General features: G+C 40.2%; 1 protein-coding gene across 1 annotated transcript in view; it reads left to right on the top strand.

Moving 5' to 3' along the window:
* The window catches only part of LOC105921153 (adhesion G protein-coupled receptor A3), a 277,946-nt gene that overhangs the window by 206,811 nt on the left and 47,978 nt on the right, over positions 1-23,157 (top strand). Inside the window, exon 15 of the mRNA XM_036126251.1 lies at positions 15,932-16,059. Within this exon, the coding sequence (XP_035982144.1) occupies positions 15,932-16,059 (128 nt within the window). The remainder of the gene's footprint in view (positions 1-15,931; positions 16,060-23,157) is intronic.

Genomic DNA, 23,157 nt, shown 5'->3' with positions numbered 1-23,157 from the left:
AGTCCGCCCCCATGCTTTTATATTTGTTTGTATTGATTGCCTTTTCATGTAACACGCTGTTTTTTTTTTTCTAGTTGTTAAATGGGAGGCTTGCCCACATAAATTATGAATTTGTACTTGTTTTGCAGGGTTAAGCAATTGCACAACACTTGTTCATTTGATAGCTGTGCCTTGAAGATGGACTTTCTTTCTCACGTATCTTTGTGATTTTGCATATTTTTTTGTTACACATGAACATTTTCAAATTCCCTCAAACAATTTGTCTTAAAGTCAATCAGAGTAATCGCAACAAGAAGTTTGAAATAAGCTTTTTACACATCAAGGCACTCCAAACCAACACTGCTTTATGTGAAAATACCTGTGGTAATAGCTCTATTTTTAATTAGGCTAATTGGGATAAATCAAACTTTTGGCTCAATTTCACTAGTCACTGAAGGGCTAATTTCAAAAGCGACTAAATTTAAGGTGTAGTAAAACAAAAAGTAGGTCCTACAGTGGCCTTGCCAAACTCTAGAGTTGAATCCAACTGAGAAACAGATTGTAATATGACCTTAAACAGGCTGTTTATTCTCAAAAACCTTGGCAAAATAAATATCCACAGTGATGTAAAAGACTCGTTGCCAGTTATTGCAAACGCTTGCTGGCAGCTGGTACACCACGGCTGGCACAATCAGCTATGAGATTTAAGGGGTGATTACTTTCTCACACTGGGTCAGGCTGGTTTGGATATTTTCTTTTTTTCATTGATAAATAGAAACATCCATCGACAGACTGCTTTATGTATTTACTCCGGTTATCTGCGTCTGACAACTGAAGTTAGATCAGATCATTGAGTGACGTTAAAGCAAAAGACCGAATAAATCGGGAAGAGGGGCGCATTCCTTATTTCACAGGACTGCATCTGCATGGAACTGCTGCTGCTGCTGTGTCCCTTTTTATAAGAATAGGAATTAGAAAACGCCTGAAGTCAAGTGCAACACTTCTAATCTGTAGCTCTAGAGGAATTAACTCTAATGAAACAATGTCCCTCTGATGTTTGAGGAGATAAATACAGCAAGACCGACGCGTCTACGGATCAAATTACACCGCTCATCTGAAAGGGGGTTCGTCTTTTATTCGCAGGCTCGACTTCCTCATCAACTCATAATGCTTATGGATTTGATGGATGTGCGCTTGATTCCCCGTGATTTGATTATTTTGCGTGGCAGTCGGCTGTGTTTACCTCCGTCGGCGAGGCGCTGATGGCAAACACGGCGGCGCGTCGTGACTGCGAGCTGAGTGACAGCCACCAGGTATTGCTGATGACCTGCAGTAATGGTGCGTGACCGGTTTTCTGACTGTCGTCAATTCCAGACTGTTTTCTCTTTTTTTTTTTTTTTGTGCTTGCTCCGCTACCATCTTGTCTCTCTGTGCTTGCCAATATGTACAGGCAAGCCTGAGTGGGTTTGATTTGCAACACTCGCTCCGGTTCTGTTCCAGAGCTGGTGCGACGATAAAGTACATTCCTTGATAGAAACTTGGAACCCGGCAACCCACACGGGCTCTAAACTAGAGGATTTTAATTTTGTTTTCTCCCACTCTACCTCTTTTATTTCCACTCACAGTTTGTGCACTCTTGCATGCCCCGGTGGGATCACGACGGGGGGGGGGGGAGGTGGAAAAAGTTCTCCGGCTCTGGAACTTCACCGACAGCAATCGCCAAACCCAATCCTTTTACCATCTGGGAAGCGCTTACTTGTGTTTTTTTTTTACAAGATGCGCAATTCATCATCTGCACCAATCACGGTGTAAATCCAAGACGTGCAGCCTTTAAGTGCTCACTGAGCAGCAGTGTACGTGTCCCTTTGGATTTTGTGGACTTGATAAAATTGCACCAACTGTGCCTGCGGGAGATTATGGATCAAGTTTAATTGACTCTGGTAATCTGATTTCGGCATGAAGACGGCGAATGCTAGATTAAAGTTGTATCTACAGCACAAACAAGGGATCAGTGCGCTGTTTAGTCACTGAGGCATGTGGACAGTTGAGGCATGTTTAGATGTAACGTGCCGGCACCAGTCCAGGATAAGTCTAAGCCAAACTGACCTTTGCGCTAATACAGTCGCCTGGCTGTAATGAATCGCTGTGTCGAAGGGTTTAGACCCATTAACCTGTCAGTCAGACGCAGCAGGTGCTGTGATGTAATGTGATGGGAATAATGATAATAACCTGAGTGTAGGAGCAACAGAACATATAAAAGTGTCTGCTGCTTTCTTCAGCTGACGTGCTGCTATTGGCTTTGGCTGTAAAAAAAAGAAGAAAAAAAAAAGAAGAAGAAATACAACGGGGAAGAGATGATCAGGACACGCCGCGAGCTAACACCGATAGCCTATCGATCATCACGACAGTCGGGGTCAACAAGGGAGCGGCAACTTCACCGTCTGGATCAGCTTGCACAGCACAGAAAGATTAATGGGTAACTGGGAAATATGTATTTATGTTTAAAGTTAAGTCTGTCTGCACGGCGCGTCCCAGACGTACCCCCCCCGTGACCTTTGTCCCCTTTTGTCATGTGACAGTCACGAACATCGGCGTATTTTTAACTGGATTTTATGGGATAAACCAACACAAAGTAGTTCATGATAGTAGTTCCTTCCTGAAGTGGAAGGAAAACTAGTACCAAATATTTTAAAGAACGAGGTGTTTATTTATGTTTCAAGCATTTTTTTTTTTACTAGGATCTGAGCTACAAGTGGGTTTTTTTGGATGTGCGCCGTCAGCTTGAAATGTTGGATGGAGAGCGTATGTGAACATCAGTTTTCAGCTACTGGCGCACTGTTGGTCATTGCAGCGCATGAATATGTGAGCTTTGATCTAAACCATGCCTTTGTACATCTGGCTGTATGTTTAGGGCCATTGTAGATTAACCTCCACCCTAGTATCAAATCTTATGAATCCCAACAGGTTTTCTTCCAGGATTTTCCAGAATTGAACTCTTTCCCTCTTCTCATCAACTCTGATCAGATTTATTTTACCTGTTCAAAAAAAAAAAAAAAAAACAAGATCCCAAAGGATTATTCTACTACCAGAATGGACTGAAGACCCCCCACCCCCCACCCCCACCACATCATGGTGGAAGGGGGGGTTGACATCATGCGGGTCATTGGGGACTTGGACGTACTGTGCGTCAAGCTAATACCAGCTAGTGCGTTAGCTATTTAGACTGGGAGATTTTCTTCCGCACAGGAACGTTTAACGAACGTTTTAGGTCGCTCTCAATCATCAAGGCATTTAAAATACACAAATGACGCATAGCGGGGGGCCTCATACTCCTGATGGTTGGTGGGTGGCTCTCCATTTCTCAAGCTCGGGTCCTCTACCAGAGGCCTGGGAACCTGAGGGTTCTTCTTAGGATCTTAGCTGTTCCTAAGTTTGTACTCTTCTGGACTGAGATGTCGGATGTTTCTCCAGATACCTATTGGAGTCACTTCTCCAGAGTCGGGGTTACTGCTCCAAGTGCTCTGATGACCACGGAGCCTTACAATTGTCTTCACCTTCTAGGCTCTTTCTAATTCTTCCCTGAACCCTTAGTATTTCTCTCTTTTCTCGTGCTCTTTTTTTCTTCATGCTTCCATCACCGGGGATGGCCACATCCTCTGCTGCTTGTCAATGATCACAATGTCCGGTTGGTTGGCCATTAAAATTATTTTCTGATTGTATCTGGAGGTCCCACAGGATCTTAGCTCTGTCATTCTCCACCTCCTTGGGAGGTGACTCCCATTTTGACCTGGGGGTCTCTAGTTATGGTATGGTATTCTGAACAGATGTTTCTGTACACTATACCAGCCACTTGATTATGGTGCTCCATGGCTGCTCCTGTGCTATCATGCTTGGGAGTTTTACAACACAATCAGAGTGTCACATGGAATATTTTGTTGGATTGTCACAGACTATGTGTGTTTTAGACTTTGTTATCCATATATTTAGATAGAGTTTTTTAAAATGGAAACTGATTTAATTTACGATCATCAATTTCCTAAAATACATATCTAAAATAAATATGTTGCCTGTTTTCAAATGTTTTTATTTAGTTGGACCGAGAGTTAAGATGATTCTTTGGATTGCCAATCACTAGTTTAGCTGGACAGACATGTTTTTTTGTTTGTTTTTAATTTTAATTTTTATTCCTCCACAGTACTCTTTTCGTATGATGGAGATAACAGGGCTGCATGAAATGTTCATAGCTTGGATATAGTTTTATAATCTTCTCAAAGAAACCTCAGAAGCCTTCACAGAACAGCTGCGATTATACTGAGATTTTAACTTGACACGTAAACTTTATTTACAGATTATATAACGGGGTTATATTTTGGGTATGAGAGTAATGGCGATGAATGCCACACATATTTATAAGATAGATTCAATTTGTTTAAACCCTGGGTAGTTTTACTTGAAAATGACACAGTTCTTTGTTTGCCTATCACATAATGCTCAAATAATATTCATTGAAATTTGAGGTTCTAACATAAAAAATGTTATGTGAAAATGTTTAATGGATTTTAATATTTTTATATCTGTGTGTTTTGTACTTGCAGCTGAGTGAGAAAATCTTTTGCTCGTTTTACTAGTAAAGTAAGGACTTTGATGTAAATTGAGGACCTAATTTGGGTCCTCGCTTTTTTAGGGGTTAGGTTAAGGACTAAGGTGTTGATTAGGTTCAGGCTAGGGTTAGTTTTAGGTATACACTGGTAAAGGTTAGGGTCAAGGTAAGGCCATAGAAATGATTAAAAATGAATGGAAGTCAAGGCACTGTCCTCACTTTGTACATTGAACAAGGATGTGTGTGTGTGTGTTTATTTTGGATTGGAGATAACATTTAGAGAGGATAAATATCACCAAATGGCAACAGTGACCACTATCAGTTACTGGCAAAGGTTTAAGATAAATATGAAAGCTATTTTCACTCAAAAACACTGGAGTTGCTTGATGTAAGAGAGGCAGGCTGTTTGTTTTCGTGTTGTTTCTTTCTCAGCCAGGTCTGTTCAGACAAGAGTTTCACAGCAGGAGATCGTCTGCATTCTCACACTTAGTCCACACATAGCAGGATACATGGGAAAACACAAGCCATTCTTATGCATTTATGCCTTTTACCTACACAAACGGCATCATCCATCCCTTAAAATGAATGATCCTACGCACTCCGGCCAAAGTGGAGATTTATAAATGCTCCGGTTTTGAGCCTGAGTGTGTACATGAAAAGACGGATATTAATGTCCGGCTCATTATGGTCTGCGACAAACATTGCTGCGCTGCGTCACGCATGTGCCACCATATACACATGGCCATACGGTGAAGTTAAAAAACGATTCCTAATCGACATCGTGTTGAGTTTTCTTAACTTTAAATATTAACATGGTGTTTAAAAGAAGCTCAACTTCTTTACCCGTCCACAAGATCGAACCTCCCGGCGCCATGATTCATTCCTAACAGGAAGTCGTGGTTGTTTTGAAGGATTCTGATTGGCTAACATGAATTTAATTTTGCGGCACACTGCCCCCTATACGTCTGGCATGTTTAAAAAAAAAACACACACACACTCAGTATTAGGGCTGAACGATTTTGGAAAATAATCTAATTGCGATATTTTTCGTTAATATTGCGATTTAATGCGATTTTTTTACATTGTTAATTTATCATGTGTTTTTAAATATTATACAAACAACAAATCAATTTCCTCGCCGTGCGGATTAGTTGCTAAAAGACCCACAGCATCTAAACTTGGTGCAGAAATTATTGCGTTTTGCCTATGATATATTTCCACCAAAATTGCAATTTAGATTTTTCTCTGCATTCTCTGCATTGTATGATTATACAAACTCTAAAAACAAGTAATAAAATTAGATTATCTCACTGCTGCAACTGTTTTCCCTTCCATATGGATGCAAACCCACATTAAACATTTTACCGACACTTAATGGACGTGTCTAATTCCCTAATTGCAGACCTCTGCGATTTGGAAATTGCGTTTTTTTAAATCACGATTATATTATAAATTCGATTAATTGTTCAGCCCTACTCAGTATCGTATTTCTGCAGGTTGGTGTGGATGAAAACTTTTCTATTTGATTTTTTTTTTTTGTTTGTTTAAAAACTTGCTAGGTCCTGTGGACTAGGACTCACACACAGAAACGCCAAGATGTGGGGTGGGTGGGGGTTCTGTGTGAATCTGCTGTGCAAAAGATGCAGGATGTGATGCCAAGAGGTCAAAGTGGACATTAGTGCGTTTTCTTTAAAGCCCATCTTGTGCGAGTTGTGTTGATGCTGACAGAACTGAGAAGTGTGTTTAAAGCAACACACAGAGAATAGTGTACAGAGTCAGGAGATTTATCTGCATGTATGTTATGTATGTTACCCTTTTATCTCCTGGAAAGTTTAACAGCAGCCTAAATGCATGTATGCTGTTGCCTTTAAGACTTGGTTCCTTCCGTACCACCTTTCAAGAACGTTTTAAGAACTTTTCAGTGCATATGTAAAAAAACGATTCTCCCTCTGGAGGCTGTGCTCTGGATGGGCAACATATTGTGCAGTCGCCCGTCTCGGCCCTTTCTTCTGGGAGATTGGCTGTTGGCCAAATGTCACCAGAAGATCACAAACACTGCTACTGAGAGCCACATGAATAACGGGTGCAGATCAGCCTCTGTTCCTTCTTAACGCTTACCTCTGAACTGCTCCATCTGCTGACAGTGACTTATTTCAAAGTGTTTCCTCTCCCCTCCATTCCCATTCAGCTCTAAGGTCATTTTAAGCCGTATACCTATCTGTTAAGTTTTGCTAGTTTGACCTCCGCACTTTTCTACTGTGTGCAGACATTAAACTTGCTGGATTACTTGTTGCTCTCTCACATCGCAATGCACAGACCGCCATCAGGGATTTTAACAGTAGAAATCTCTTAACACGTTGCGGCAAATGCTCCAAAGGGAAGACGTAAAAACAAATGTCATGTCGTGAATAAGTTCCAGCTTGCAGTTAGCCAGTCTTCACCTGTTATTCCAAGTGTCAGAGAAAGATTACAGGAATACTTCAAATACTTCAGTGTTTTTTTTTGTTCTGTATGGAAAACACCACTTCAGATTAGCAGACCTGCTTCTCTAACATTAGCTATGTTTACATGCACAAAATTTCAATTAAATATCAATTAAATAATAAGATTGCGCTGCCCATATACATGATTGCACCGTGTATATGGGCGCACAATCAATCCGATCATAATTTGTGTAATATAATATGCATCTGGCTTTATTCAGAATAGAACCACTCTGACATGCGCAGTTATCAGATTCCCCTAAAAAACCACAGAAGAAGAAGTACTTCAGTCTTTGCTTAACTACAAAAAATAGCAAACGAAACAGTATTATGCAGGTTTGTTTGTTTTCTGAGTGCCCAGGCTATCAATCTCCATAAACCACCCCTCTCATTCAGATTATTTTTTCGTTCTGATTAAGCTTAATCCGATCATCATATCCTGATTGGCTTGTTTACATGATGCTTTTTTTTTTAATTCCGATCGGCCATTTATTCTGATTACTTTTGTCCATGTAAACGTAGCTAATTAGGGTTTCAATCAGTGATGCATTTACAAAACTCATAAACATCTCACAGTTGTTATTCTAATGCCAAACTAGAAACGTTCAACTTCTGAAGAAGTTGAAGAAGGCGCCCGCCTGGTGGTGCGCGATACCGTCAAAGGCAACGCTTCCGAGTTCCTTGGTCGTAGGCTTTTATCACTTGGGGATTTTAAATCAAATCTTCTGAGTGTGAAAAGGATTTGTCTTCGTCAAAACCAGCCGACAGGAGAAGGTCTGCATCCAAGCAGCATGGAAAATTGGTGTTATTAAAACATGATTAAATACTTCAATGTAGCATGAAAAAATGAAATATGTGAATAAAAATGTTAAAGGCATTACAAACTACTAAAGGAAGTACAAACTCTGTGAAGCAGAAGTTGGTGAGACCTTCCTAGAGCTACTTCCGGTGAGCAACATGCTAAGCGTTAGCCGCTAACATGGTTGTGTCCAGTATCACCGGGTGATTGTACTCTGTTAGTTTGGTCCAAATCCTGTACTGGGAAGTTCCTCAAAAAGGGTGCCAATACTTAATGTCACCAAAGCTCACCAAAGGCCATGTGTCAGATCGGCCTCCTTTAGCAACTAAGCCTCACCAAATCTGGGCCCAGAACTCAACATTTGACAAAAATGGTGTGTAGTGCCATTTCCCACAGGTGAGTGGTGCTGTATTAGCCTCGTGAGACCATCCTGATCTCGCGAGTTTTCAAGGTTTCACTCGCAGATCAGTCTGGATACTCTCCGTTGAAGAAAATTTGGAGCCGTTCACCAAACGAACGTCCAATCAGCGTTGGCTTTGAGGCGGGTTGAGGTGTGACGCAACGGGAAGTGCGACAGTTCAGTCTAAACAACATGGCGGCTTCAGCCGATGAAACTAGCGTTAGCGTGGCTATCGAGCAAGTTTTATCGGAATTACAGAGTATTTCTTTGCTGCGCTAACGAGCCTTTACCTGCGGCAGCAAGAGTAGCTTGGCTTGTGGTTGTGTTTTCGTCGTCGCTCGTAACAGAGCGACGACGAATCTGATTGGTTCATTTGGCCCGTCTATCACCAACATAGGCCAATCAGCTAACCAGTATTTTCGCCCCTTCCCAAAATTACTTCAACGGAAGGTTTCCAGATGGATATGCGGAGCAAATCTATCTGGCGGAGTCAGGTAAGTGCTGTATTGGCCGGGGGTAGTTCTTGCTGTTGCAATTTTTTCATCATTCATTCATTTATATCAGTTGTTCAAATTATTTATTTGTTACTTGTAAAAAAAAAAAAAATATTGGGTACCCCACGGCGGGTTGCGAACCTGCGACCTTTGGTGCACCAGCCCAACACCTAAACCACTGTACCGAAAAAAAGTGCCATGCTGAGCTCTGCATTTTTGTGAGGTCAACTGTGTGTAGGAAGTGGTTTTGAGAAGTGTTTTTTGGTTAATTTTGTCACCACGGTAACTTTAAATGGCGTCAAGTACAAATAGCACACTTCGCGGCGTCGAGACGCACGTTTTGATATATAGTTTGTGGGGTTACAGCCTACGGTTCGGGCTGTATTGACGGTGACGGAAGAATAAAAAGCAATAATAAAATTAAAGAAACCCTTATTAGGTGCATAACATAAGGCCTCCGCCATGCATTTTCAATGCATAGGCGGGCGCCTAATGAAGCTTTTTAACCATGTGGGGCCAATAATCAAATATGTGGTGTTAATATCAAATCACAAATTATAGGATTTGATTCGACTCAAATAAAGATTAAAAAATGTCTACAAAGAAATTTGCCACTGATTATAAAGTAATTAACAGATTCCCTGCTCTGCTTCCACTGAATCCTATCAGCCATGAAAAAAAGACTCTTGAGTGTTCTAACTTTCTGACAAATATTGTTTTTTTTTTTTTAATGAATTTGTTTAGAAAAATGCCACAGATAGGGAATTTCTTCGGCACCAGTAACTTGGATGTCAGCACATGGTCCCCTCTGCTGTTGTTTGAAAAGCTAAGCTGGGTGGTGATATCATTTAAATGTTTTTGTTCATCAGAAGAAGAAAAAACATCCATTCTGCTTTTAGTTGAGCTTTAAGGGGTTTAATCAGCAACCCATTTGCAGAACAGTAATACTCAGTGAATTTTCAAATCATGTTTCATAGTGAATGATGTGCTTAAGCAAGCGTGTACCAAACCCTCTACGCCCCGATGTAAGAAGACTTCAAATAATGCAAAAAGAAATTATTGCAGAATCTCAAAATGAAAAATTTATAAAACTTCAGCATTTCTTTTGAATAAATTCATTCAGTGAAAAGCACACAGAGGGATTCTGACCATTCCTCTTTACACACATTTAGCGTGCCAAAGGTTTTCTATGTGATTTCGATCATGTAAGAGGGTTGATTTTGAGCCTTGCAAATCATTTGCGTTGATCTCGGCGTATGTTTTGGGTCATTATCCTGCTGAAACCAAAGGCAAGATATCTTCCACTTTTTAGCAGAGCCACAGGACTTGTTATTTTAGATGTCCTGGTAATGTGTTGTATTGAGTCCATGTTGCATGGCCTGATAAACTCCATGAAACGGCGCGGCCCGTGGCGTTTCCAAACTGGACTGGACAGAAGCTTTACATACAGGTGTCCGTCCTCACACATGCACCTTCGCAATCATCTGCAGGCGTGATAAGCTCTCCCATATTTTCAGCCTTTGTGTCATGGCAGACCCATCTGGATCGTTTGCTGACAAAAATACTGAGACTAGTGATGAGGGATTCACAATGTCCTAAAATGGCATGACTGGACTTATCTTATCGTGGCGACGCTGGTTTGCGTATCAACTGACAGTCTGCAAATACAAACTCAGTGCTTTGTGTTTGGCCCCAAGTGATCAGATTAGCCAAAATGAATCAGACAGTAAACAGAGTTTCACCTGTCTGGGATTCCCAGGTGAGTGAACCACCTTTATAGCATTTGGTGAGATCGTGTAATATAGTTCATCTGTCATTGTCGTTTTTCAGTGGCACTTGCCTTTGTCATTTAGCTGTGATGCACATTTGTACAAAATATCAGTGACAAGCTGGCTTTTGTGCTGATCAAATTCTGTCTGCTACAATAGCAAATGTGTTATGAGGTAATGAGTTTTCCTTGCAGCGTCTTCTTCCTACATCATGTGGGTATTGCGTTTGTGATGGTAGGATAGAAAGAGCTTTTCCCTGGCGTACGCACGTTACCACCCTGCTTTCTGATACATTTGGGCCCATATCAAGCATTGTTTATCTCACTTTCAGTTGTTTTTAACTTTTGTGATATTGATCTGGCTGTAGTTCTGAGCAAGTTTAGGTGGGTAGCTATTGCAGCCCTTTCCTGATTTAGGAAAGGGCTCCAGTCTGTTGTTCCTTTGTGTTTTATTTAGTGTAGGTTTTTTTTTGGTCATTTTTAGGTCATCAAAATTGTATGTCAATGAAAGCCCAAGTAAATTAAAGCCCATCCAGAAAATGCATGTTCAGCAAAGAATTAATTACAAACCATTTTTTTTTAGTGTTGGTTTTAGTGAAGACTATAGCCACACCCCGGTTTAACTACTGCCAGACCTAAGGAAGTAAGAAGTCTCTTAAATGGTACATATAGGGCTGGACAATAATTCAAAAACAATATATATCGATGATAGAAAAAAAAAGGGTCAATAAAAAGTTCAATAGAATAACAGTTTTGCTTCCTTTTGCATTCTAGCCTATCATGTAGGTTAATATTACAGTCATTACATCCTCCCAACCAGCGTTTAGAGAGCATGCGTTCATTTTTCTATTATAAAAACTTTTTTTTGGTAAACAGTTGGTTGAATAAAGTGTTTTTTTGGTAAACAGTTGGTTGAATAAAGTGTTGAGTTTGAATTCAATGTCTGTGTTCTTAATCTAAAAATAGGTCGCCAAGGAACAGCATAAAATGGCCAGGGCTGCATTTAAAACATGTTTAGAATTTGTTGATAATTATTGATATCGATCAATATGATTTCTAATTTATCAGTATGCTTTTTTTCTAAATCCCCCATCCCTAGGTACATACGCATATTAGTTCTTCCTTTTCACATTTAAATCATTCTGTTATGGACTACAGAAAGTGGAACTCAGTGTGGCACTCCACCCTGTTCAGATGCATATACCTAGGATGCTGTGGACGGTGTAATGAACGCTGAGCTGGACATTTTGACTGCCACATGCAGCTTCATCATTATTTAGCTTGGACTACAAAATCAGACCGAGAAATACAAATGGCAGATTTGCAAAATCGGTAAGCGGAAAGTCAATGACCTTGTTTCGCAGCTCCCCAGCAAATATTGTGATGTAATTGTTCAAAAACGTAATAGAAAACAGAGAAAACTGAACGGCTTGATAAATATTACCAAAAAAAGGTACAGATAGAAATATCTACACGGCACTTGGACAGACTACATTAAAATATTCTGCGCTCCTAGAGACTCTTAAGGACACAACAAAATGTATTTAAAGGCTAAAAAACTGGATTTTGCATCTTTGCCCTTTAAATAGAACATGTGTGATTGAATGAAGTAAGTGAAACGATCTCCTAAAGACTCCAGCAATCCAAGGTGGGAACAACTATCCACAGGTGGACAAAGCCTGGAACAGGAGGAAACCTTCCCAGGTGTGGCCAACCTTCCAAAGTCACTTAATATTACATTGCTATCTCATCAAAGAGGTCAAAAAAGATCCCAAAACCGCATCTGAAGCACTCCAGGCTTCACTTGTCTTAATTAAGGTCACTCTTTGTAATTCAGTAAGATACTGGTTGGAAGAGTCCAAAACCACTACCGACCAAAAACAACAAAGTGAAATCTTACAACTGCCAATATAGCATCTTTAGATATTCAAAAGAAATTTAAAAAAATTAAAAACTCCTTAATTAAATCAGACTAAGATGCAGTGGCATGACTTTAAGCAGGCCATAAATGCTTAGGAGCCCTCTAACTTGGCTACAAGTGAAACAAAGACACAAAGAAAATTGAGGCAAAATGTTTTTACAGCATCGCAAAAGACTTATTGTGCCACATGACACAACCAGCTATTACATCTAGGTGAATATTACCCGTTTAGGGAGACTCAGTTTGGTCAGGATAGCTTTTTCTTTTGATCAGTGTTTCAAAACTGCTTCATTTTCTTTACTGATGTTATTTTTATCTGTTATTAAAAGCTGTGTGATCTGACACAATCCGCATTTAACTGCCCTATATGTCATTGCTCCGTTTAGCCGTAATACTCTGGAATGTAACATCATATTCATCATTTCTCAGAAAAAGTGTCTCAGCCCACATGGAACGCTGAACCTTATTTGTTGGCTAGAGTAGTGTTTAAATACCCACAAGGTGACAGACTGACATTGTGAATTAACATGATAAGCTCAGTGATTATCACATTGCGTCCTATGAGACCATTATGCCTTCTACCATCTCACCTAAAGCCATTTGGCTGGGAGCTGCCATCACTCACCGTCACATTTAGCGTCTCGGGGTGTTTCAGCTCCGCTCGCTTTCAACAATGTAACAGCTAATTCCCGATGAAAGTTGCCTTTCTATGCCCTTGAGCAAAATTGATATTTTCCCATGCCTGTTTTTATGCTTCTGACTGCTATGTGCTCTAAAAGTACGTAAACCGTAGCTGAGAAGTTCCTGCCCTGTGTCTACTTCCCTGTAAATCAGTGAAAAACAAGCTTTTTGAACCAGTTTACAGTAAGACTGTGTTTTTTTTTTTTTTTTGTTTCCCCCACAAAAGGACGGTCGGCTTTCTGGTCTTTCTTTGCTCCCTTTAAACTGTCTGTTAGCTCACCATCATTTTTCTTTTGATTGCTCGCTGTGGGTGGGGTTTGCAGTTTTTGTTTGTTAATATAAAGTACATTTACAGACAGCGTATTCTGAGAATGTAGTTGTGGTTGTACTCGTCGTCTTCCGCTTATCTGGTACCGAGTTGCGGGGGCAGGCGACTCAGCAGGGATGCCCAGACTTCCCTCTCCTCTGACACCTCTGGGGAGAAGCCCGAGATGTTCCCAGGCCTGCCGAGAGACGTCGTCTCTCCAGGGAGTCCTGGAGGTCCCCTCCTGGTGGGACGTGTCTGGACCTCTTACGGAGCGAGGTGTCCACCAGCGGGGGGAGGGGAATCTGAACCAATGCCAGAGCCAGCTCAGCTGACTCCTCTCGACGTGGAGGAGCAGCGGCAGAGTTCCTTACCCCATCTCCAAGGAAGTGTCCAGCCACCCTGTGGAGGAAGCTCATTTACTGCTTCTTGTAATCTCATTCTTCTGGTCATGACCCAAGTTCAGTGTCCGCGGGTGAGGGTAGGAACGTAGACCGATTGGTAAATCAAGAGCTGACCATAAACTGGAAGAAGCTTCCACCTAGAGTGCTCTAAAGACAATAATAGATACACTGCAAAAATGGTGAATCTATAAAAATAAGTAAAATGTTCTTACAGTTAGTGTGTTTATCCTTGATTTGAGCAAGTAAATAAGATTATCTGCCAATGAGTAATTTGACCCCTAAACTAAGATAATTAGACATCCTGCACTTGAAATAAGATGGAGATGAGTTGTTCCTATTTTAAGTGCAAAAATCTTATTCCATTAGCAAATCATCTTATTTACTTGCTCAAATCCAGGACAAATACACTCATTTTAAGAAAATTTTACTTATTTCTAGTTCCGTTTTTGCAGTGTTATCTTAGTCAAATCCAGTTGCATACAGGCAAATGTAATCCAATCATAATCCAGTCCGACTTTTCATATTGGAGACTTATCTATCCGAATCACTGTCTGGTGTTGAGAATGTTTGTGTCCGTTGGGACTTTACTCTTTGTACATGTATTTTTAATAACTTCCTAAAATCCGGTGTACTAATAATTCACGGCCACGCTTGTTTGTTTGATCGCGTATTAACCGCGGCAGTAAAATGGTTTAAACTCCATGAATTGGCTCCGTGGGTCTTTCATAACGTGTTGTGTGAGCACCCTTCTCTCATTGCCATGGCATCCGCTGACAATGGGCAAGAAGCCTGCTGCAGCATAGTGTCGTATTTGCTTCCTGATGACTCACAGTCAATGTTTTCCACCGTCATTATCACCCTTTAATCAAATGTTACTTGGAAAAAAACACATCCAGCGACCTTTTTGACTGCATAACCAGCCGTCTGCTGACTGCACACACTGACTTGCATGTACACAGAACACCTGTGATATACCTATTCATTTAAGCCTTGTATCTCTTGTTTCATTTTTATTTTTAATTTTTTTTCCCCAGCGCTTAAAGTTCTCACAAAATCTAAGGCTTAACAGATGTACTGAGACGGATATGATCCAGAGCGGGTTCATTATAACCCCTCCCACCGCTACCCTACAGTCTACTTTAAAAACTGTGCTTGCAGATGCACATGCCACAGGTTCTCTGAGGTCCGGACAGCCTCGCCGGCTTTTCAGATAAACACGGTGAGGGAATATCCCACCGAGCTACTTTCTGAGACAATGATGGAGCTAGACAGCGTGTGCGCTGATCACTCTCGGAGACACAAAGTCACACCGAGCTGGCGGGGCTTATGGAGATAAGGTGCGCTTTATTTAGCAACTTCAACATGACGGAGCCAAAATTCTCAACATCCCCCCCCTAATTTGGCCCGACAGCGCATTGACTGCATAAAAGGCTGCGGATAAAGGATTGTTTTCTGAGGTCCTTTTTTTTTTTTTTTTTTTTGTCCGTGCAGATCTGGGCCGACAGCAACTGTTACAAACGGCTTCGCGTTCCCTCAGAGATCTGAGCTGTAAACGGTCGCAGTTTGTGCCACAAATCAACGTTTTTTTTTTGCTAAATTGATTTCACTAGCACAACCTTCATTGAATTATGTTTTTTTTATTTGCTGTTTCTTTAATCTATTTTTGGTTCACCCCTTTTTTTGTTGTTGTTGTTGTTGTTGCTGGCAGCCTGGTAAGCTGATGATATTTCCGCATTCGGTCTCTCTGCCAAACATTGTCAGCTTAATGCCTTAAAACGCTGAATGTAAATGCAGAGGGAAGAGTATTCGCTCGACACGCTTGTTTCTCTTTTGTACTGATTTGGACGGCGTTCTAACTCGGAGACGTTTCCTCGACATACATTTCTTGTTTTGCTTGCATGGCTCATCAGCGAAGTATACTGTGGATATGTATACTGGGGGGCTCATTATGGGCCATTTATGTGTCATTATGGATTTGTTTTGGGGCTGGTTTTCTGAGGCACTGTCATTTTGCACGCCACGTTCCTACTGACAGGTGTTTCATGTCACTGATAGTGACAATGTCTTTTTTTTTTTTTTTGTCTTTTCTGTGCTGCAGGATTTCAAGAAGGTGTTGTCTTTCCCCCCGTACCCTGGGGAGTTTTTGCACCCTGTCGTGTATGCCTGCACGGCGGTCATGTTGCTCTGCCTCTTCGCCTCCATCATCACATACATAGTGCACCACAGGTAAGAGGAAATCTTACAAACTGGATAACACGCCTGCTACATTCAAGGTTTAATCCTCTTCAGCCTGGCACGCCGTAATTTAAATTCACAGTCATTAACTCCACCTCAGCGTTTGGACAAGCGGGCAGACGGTTACATAATCTCTTAATTTCTCACCTTTTCCTTCCACCCTCATGGTCGTTTTTTTTTTTCTTTTTTTTGACTCCTCTGCCTCATATCCCGGGCTCACTGGGGTGTGAGTCAGATGCTTTAGGCTGTTGTTAAGCCCTGCAAGCTGTCTAAGAGGATATAAAAAATGTCGACATTTGTGTCTATGTAAGTGCATGTGTTTTAGCCCATCATAGGATAAACACGTGCCTCCGAGGACTTGTTAGGAAGCAGAGAGGCCACCTTTACGGCTTGGTTTATGAATGAGAGGACAGTGATTGTGGCCTGCATTGCTTGGGATTTTGCTGTGCAGCCTCTGCCTTTTTTTGGTTTTATAAAGCAGACGTTTGCTCGGCTAGCATGATCTGTTGCCTGTCTGCCGTCAACATCCTGCCACTCTTCCCAATCTCCATGTTAATTAAGCGTTACGGACCGCAACTGCGAGTCTGCCTCTCTGCAATCAGGGTCATGCGTTGCACCCGTTTCCTGCTCTTTATGAGCGCCAGATTATTGAAAGCTTTTGCTAGTAGATGTCCAGCGTTTCTAAAGGGGTGACAACAGTGTCCTGTTACCGGTGGGTTTGCCAGCTCAAAACCCCACTCCAGCCGTCTCATTCATTGTGTCCTTGGGCAGGACACTTCATCTGATTTGTCTGCTGTCGTTGGTCAGAATGCCCGGTGGCGCTCGTTGTTTGTCAGCCTTCCTTTCATCCGTCCGCCCCAGAGCAGCTGTGCCTACAATCTAGCTCACCACTGTCGGTGTGCGAATGTTTAAATGAACGACTGAATGTGGTGTGAAGCGCTTTGGGGTACTCAGGATTTTGATAAAGTGCTATGCAAGCACAGATCATTTAGCATTTCATAGCCGTTTACCTTGTCTGACCATGATCACGTCTCTAGATTTACCTGCCTTACCCGTGTCAGACATCTACCTAAGCTTCTGGTTTCTGGACCATGACCTGGAGTTTTTAATAACGACTATGAGCCTCGCCTTTGCCTGCCCTATTTGGACTTCTGCACATGAGCCAGGCCTATATCGTGGACTTGCTGCAGAGTGTTCCTGTCTGCTCAAGTTTCTGGTTTTGTTAACAAACCTTTTTGGAAGGCAACACTGTGTCCGGCTTGAATGTTGGGTGCATGTCAAATTCCTCACACAGTCAAGTACAGCAATAAGATGGTAAACTTTTTTTTTGCCATTAATGTGGCATATATCCTGCATTCATACTTAACTAAGAAAACAATTTGTTAGGTGTGATTTTTTTTTTTTTTTTTTGGGGGGGGTATTTATTAGTTTTTTTACAAAATTAGAAAGCAAAATAATCTCACAGCTTTAACGATCCCTTATAACACTTGGCTGTAGGAACCTGTTTTAGGGGAAAACTCATATCTTTATTAGTTATAATGCATGCCTGAGAGCTAGCTTCCCTCTTAAATATTTACTAATATTTAGATTTGACACTTGATATGTTCTTTGTTTAGTATGTAATGTATTATTGTTACATAATTGCATGATTTTTCAACAACAAAGTGAAATACTGCACCGCTGGCAGTTTATCTTCACAAACTGGTCTAATTTCTGAACGTTAGTTATTCTGACTCGCTCACGTTTCTAGGTTTTGGGCTGATGAAATTGTGCTTACATCAGTAACATGTACGTTAAATACTACTCAAATCACAAGCATCTTGAAGTAGTTTTTATTTTATTTTTTTGCAAAACAAGCACATAAATCCAGTTTGAGCTAGAGGCTGAAAAAGCCAATATTTTAAGGTGTGATGGCTGATTTTGTGTTTTTGCCCAAACTAGAGCGTTAGAGGGGGTTTCTTCCAACATATCTCACATTAACAAACTCTTCCACCTCCTCCACACCTCCCACTAGGCTCTCCCTAACACTAAAACGCATCTCTGTTTAGTAACACTTCACTATCACTCCAGCAGACTGACAGGATCCAAGCTGTAAAGCCCTGGGACCGGGTGTTAAATGGGCAGAAAGCAAGACAGTTCAGTGACAGACACAGCGTGGAGTGGGTGCACATGTATAAATATATTTATCCAGAATCTAGTGTGCAGTTGATGCGCCTTCACCGACAACAAGATGTTCCAGGACGAAATTTGTGATGATTGGGTAATGTATGATGTATGAGCAAAGGCAAATTCACAGCAGTTGGTATAATTTCCTTGAACCCAAAATCCTTTGAAAGCAACTGACACAATTTACATCAAACTGTTCACAGTCATGACAAATTAACAAATGCTTAAATCAGACTGCAGCAGTCAGAGAAAATTTCCTGCTCTTTACAGTTTGCATGCCAACATATTCACTGACTTTACAGTCATTTATTTATTTATTTATTTTAGAATGTTACCTATTCTAACAATTGATAGAACTGTTGTAAATTATATCTATAAAAAAAAAAAAATGTTTTTATTGTGTTCATTGTAATGTAATCAATTTGAAAGACATTCTTTTTTTTCCAATTGTTGAAATCAAATTTCCTACTTTATAGAGGAGAATTCTTTATGTAATAAAATCATATATTTATTTTGAAAATCACACAATTAACCCTTCATTACAATGTAAAGGCTAGATTTTCGAATATTGTAATTGGGGGTAGGTTCTTATAAGTTCTCAGAACTTCTACCTACTCCTTTTGAGCACTACTAAAATGTCTTAACATTTCAATGTAAATCTTACTTGTATTTTTGCTCAAAGAAACTGAAATAAAAAAAAAGACTTAAAGTCATATTTGATAAATTATTTTAATGTATTTCAAAGACTCAATTCACAAAGCGAAACACATTATATGGATTAACACAGATCAGTGATGCTTTAAAGCATTTATTTATGTTAATTATGATTAAATATGTTATGAAAAACACAGCATTTGAGATTATATTGCACTAGACCAATAAAAAAGCAAACTTTGTCATGCAGAAATGGGGGCTTAATCAAAAGTATGTTTCATACCGGCTTAAAGGTTGTTGTTTTTTAAAGGTTATTTTAATCTGACAAACTAGCCTCATGGAAATGGATATTTTACTTCATTTAACATAACTGTATTAGTCACTGCACTCATGTATTTTAATGATCAGGTCAAGAAAGAAAGATTTACCAAAACTAGTGTTAAAATATGCATCAAGTGACCCAGAGCACGTCACCAGAAAACTTTGTCTAAATGTTTCGTTTTTACATGCTTCAATGCAGTCTGTTATCTGTAAGACGTTCTAAAAGCGTCTCATATTCCCTTTTTGTTTCGTTTCTTCTAATTTCATTCAGTAGCAGCTGCCTCCTGGCAAAGTTCACTGATGCAGGTGTCTCTGAGGAAACAGCCTTCATTACTTGTGAAAATTTTCCGCCTTAGGGATTTTAACTTTGTTAAAAAGAGTGTTGCATTAACAAGATTTAAATGTAATTTAATTCATTTAGTGTGTTTTCCAGCCTTAGGTAACATGTAGCACTAATTCACAGTGAAACCCGGCCTCGGTTTAAATTGTGTTAATCTTGTTACCATCATTTTTTTTTTTTTTACTTTTACATTTTATAAATTAATTGCTGCCAATTGTGAGTTATTTAAAGGTATGGGTGCAGGTTTGTGCACTGATATCTTTTGGACTATCTCATGTCCAAGTATCACATTTGAGTCTTTGTTTTATTTAAATCATTAACAGTGCTTTGCAAAAGTAGTCATTAGCCTTGAACTTTTCACATGTTTTCACATTATAGCCACAAACCTCAATCTGTTGTTCTGGGTTCTTTTGTTGTAGACACAAAATAGTGCATAATTGTGTAGTGGGACAAAGATTATATGAGATTATATTATATGTTACAGCATTTGGAGGATGTTTCTGCCACATTTCTAGATAATAAAGGATTTTTTACTATTCTCTTTGCAAGATAGCCTAAGCTCAGTTAGATAGGATAAATAGCATTCTTAAAATATTTCTAATTTATGCCATAGATTCCTAATAGCCTTTAAGTGTACGTTTTGACTATTTTAACACTTATATCTGCTTTGATCTGAACTATTCACCTGCAGCTCTGGCTACATGTTTAGAGTAGGGTGACCAGATCTCAAATCACAAAATGTGGGACAATGTGGGACACATAACTATGACGACTTCATAAATTTTAATTTAACACAGAACATTACATGAATCAATCTCTGCTTTGCCTGACTGTGCATAACAATGAATTATGAGTTTATGAAAAGCATTATTTAGCTTTCATTAAATGTTATTAAAACTGTTAAACTCTTAAGTTGTAGGTTTATCATGTCTTCACTAGCTTTTAAAGTTTAAAGGAGCGATTAGTAGGATATTTACTGTAAAATCAACCTAAATCATTCTCATTTATCACCCGGGATGGAAGTAACATTCCCTATAAACAATCGGTCCACTCCATCAACGTTTTAGTCACGTTTTTTCTCCTTTCAAACCTAAAGGTACGGTCCAGAACTACTTCGGTTCAGAGTGTAGCCCATGTTTACTTCCTGGATCCTGAGCCAATCATATGAGAGTTCCCAAGGTTCCCAAAACAGAGCGCAGCATTTGGTATTTTATTTTGACCAGAGAGCAGCAGCCTGCAAACATAGACGCCAGTAAGAGAAGCGGACCAGAAGTAGAACAGAATATCTTAGATTTGTCCTGTACAATAAAAAAAATCCAGAAGGGTTTCACGCCGTTTAAAAATGTCATTTTAGATTTTTGTGACTGGCATGGTGTTGTACCATTTTGAGCCACAAGGGGCTAGAAGCTCCTTTAATACTTTTTTAAAGCTTTTTAGAAAAAAAAACTTCATCAACCTTTTGCGTAAAGATAAATGTTGTATACGTTAACCAGTAAACGTTAACCTCACCCAGTTAGAAATCCTTCCTCAGTCCTTCTTTACTTTGACTTAGTTCCCTTAACATTCTGTATGAATCTAAATCCCATTTGTTTTATTTTACGTGCATCCTGGCGCCCAGCTGCTCACACTGCAAAGATAGAACTAAAAGTAAGTGAAATTTTCTTGAAATCATTGTAATTTTCCTTGATTAGAGCAGGTTAATAAGACTATTTGCCAATGGAATAAGATTTTTGCACTTAAAATAGGAACAATTCATCTCCATCGTCTTATTTCATGTGCAAGACGTCTAATTATGTTATTTTAGAAATGAATTGTTCCTATTTTAAGTGCAGAAATCTCATTCTATAGGCAAATAGTCTTATCTACCTGCTCAAATCAAGGAAAAATACATTAATTTCAAGAAATTTTTACTTATTTTTAGTTCCCTTTTTGCAGTGCATCAGGTGGGACGCTGCTGCATATTTTGATTGTCCGAATCTGACCCAGTCAAATGCGGGACATTGTGTTCATTTATGGGACACCGGGACAGGAGTTAAAAAAAAATGCAGCACTGTCCCACACAACTCCAGACATCTGGTCACCATAGCTTAGAATCATTCTCCTATCAGAAGGTAAATGTGTGCACGTGTAAAGCCGTTTGCATCCTCTTACATGTTTTCTTCCAGGATTGTCCAGTTTTTTAGCTGCATGCTGCTTCACAACAACTCTGACCGACTTCCCTGCGTTGCTATAATAAAGCATCTCCACAGCATGATGCTGCCACCACTGTGTTTCATGACATAGAAAGTGTTTTTTGCATGAAGGCCAATAGGAAAATCTTGGTTTTATCACAACCACTGGCCTTCCACATGTTTCTTGTTTCCCCCACATGATTTGTGGCAAGGTGTGAACAGAGACATCTTGTGACTTGCGCTCAACAATTCAACGATCTCGCCATTTTCCCCGTAAACCAACAGAACCAACAGTTCTGCTTTCTCCCTGACCTGGTGGCTGTGTTCTTTGGTCTTTGTGAGGCTCTTTAATTTCTACTGTTCCCTAATGTACAGAACAGCTGGACTGATACGGAGGTTAAACGAAACAACTGGATTTTATTTACCAATCATGTGACTTTTAAAGGTGGTTGGTTGCAAAACATGTTTATTTCGGAGCAAAAGAGGAAAAAGAGGACGAATAAAAATACTCACCATTTTTTTATTATTATTATTATTTTGATTACAAAACAGTTTTTAACTCCCACAACAGGAAGATTTCCAGCTGGGGTAATTCCTCTGAGAAACATGGGGTAAAATAATTGAAATCCTAAATATATTTATAGATTGAACTGATTTAACCGGAGTCTGTAAAACATACATCCGTTATACCAGCCTCTTTATCCCTTATAGTGTTTCTTCATATTCTGTATTGTTCTTTTTTTCTTTTATTACTCTTTTCTCGTTTCGTAGGATACGACACAGTTCGTTACAGAGAACAGAATTAGTTTATTTCATAACGTCTTGTTAATTTTAGCCACAGAGCCTCATCTTATCGCCACTTTTGTCCCTTTTTCTGCCTTGATAAATATGCATTAGACTGTAACCGCGTCCATTGCAGCTTGTAACAAGGCCTGCACCCTTCGTTTTATGAGACATCAGCAGCACGTTTGGCTTGGCTAAACCGACTCAATGTATAATGTGGAATATTACGGTCCACGGCTTTATTGCCCCTCGCGTTTGTCAGAGTGGTTGGTTTTGAGGTGAGAGAGCAGATGCAGAGTCAGGGGGCCGTCTCAGCCGCCCCCCAAACTGCTGGAGAGATGGAGATATGGAGGCTTGCCAGGTTAATGTACTTGACCCGATGAAAGCCCGTAGCAGAACCTATGAAAACCCCCTTCCAGGGAGGCCAGCAGCCATCCTGATTTATGGGCCCTTTGCTGGATGAACCTAGAAGTCAGCGGAGGCCCAGAAAACAGCAGCTTTAATTCTCTCTCCCCTTTGCTCAAATCAGTAAAGCCCAGCCCCAGACACGCCTCAAGGCTCAAACGCTGAGTCGCTGCTTCATCTACAGTAGGCTCACGTGCAGCAGGGGCTCCGCTCCTCCATTTTGGGTGAGGAGGATCTCCATTGGAGGGT

This window comes from Fundulus heteroclitus, chromosome 22, assembly GCF_011125445.2.
Source record: "Fundulus heteroclitus isolate FHET01 chromosome 22, MU-UCD_Fhet_4.1, whole genome shotgun sequence".
In the NCBI taxonomy this organism is placed as follows: Eukaryota; Metazoa; Chordata; class Actinopteri; order Cyprinodontiformes; family Fundulidae; genus Fundulus; species Fundulus heteroclitus.
Note: the sequence above shows the minus strand (reverse complement) of the source record. Positions and strands in the feature narration are given on the sequence as shown.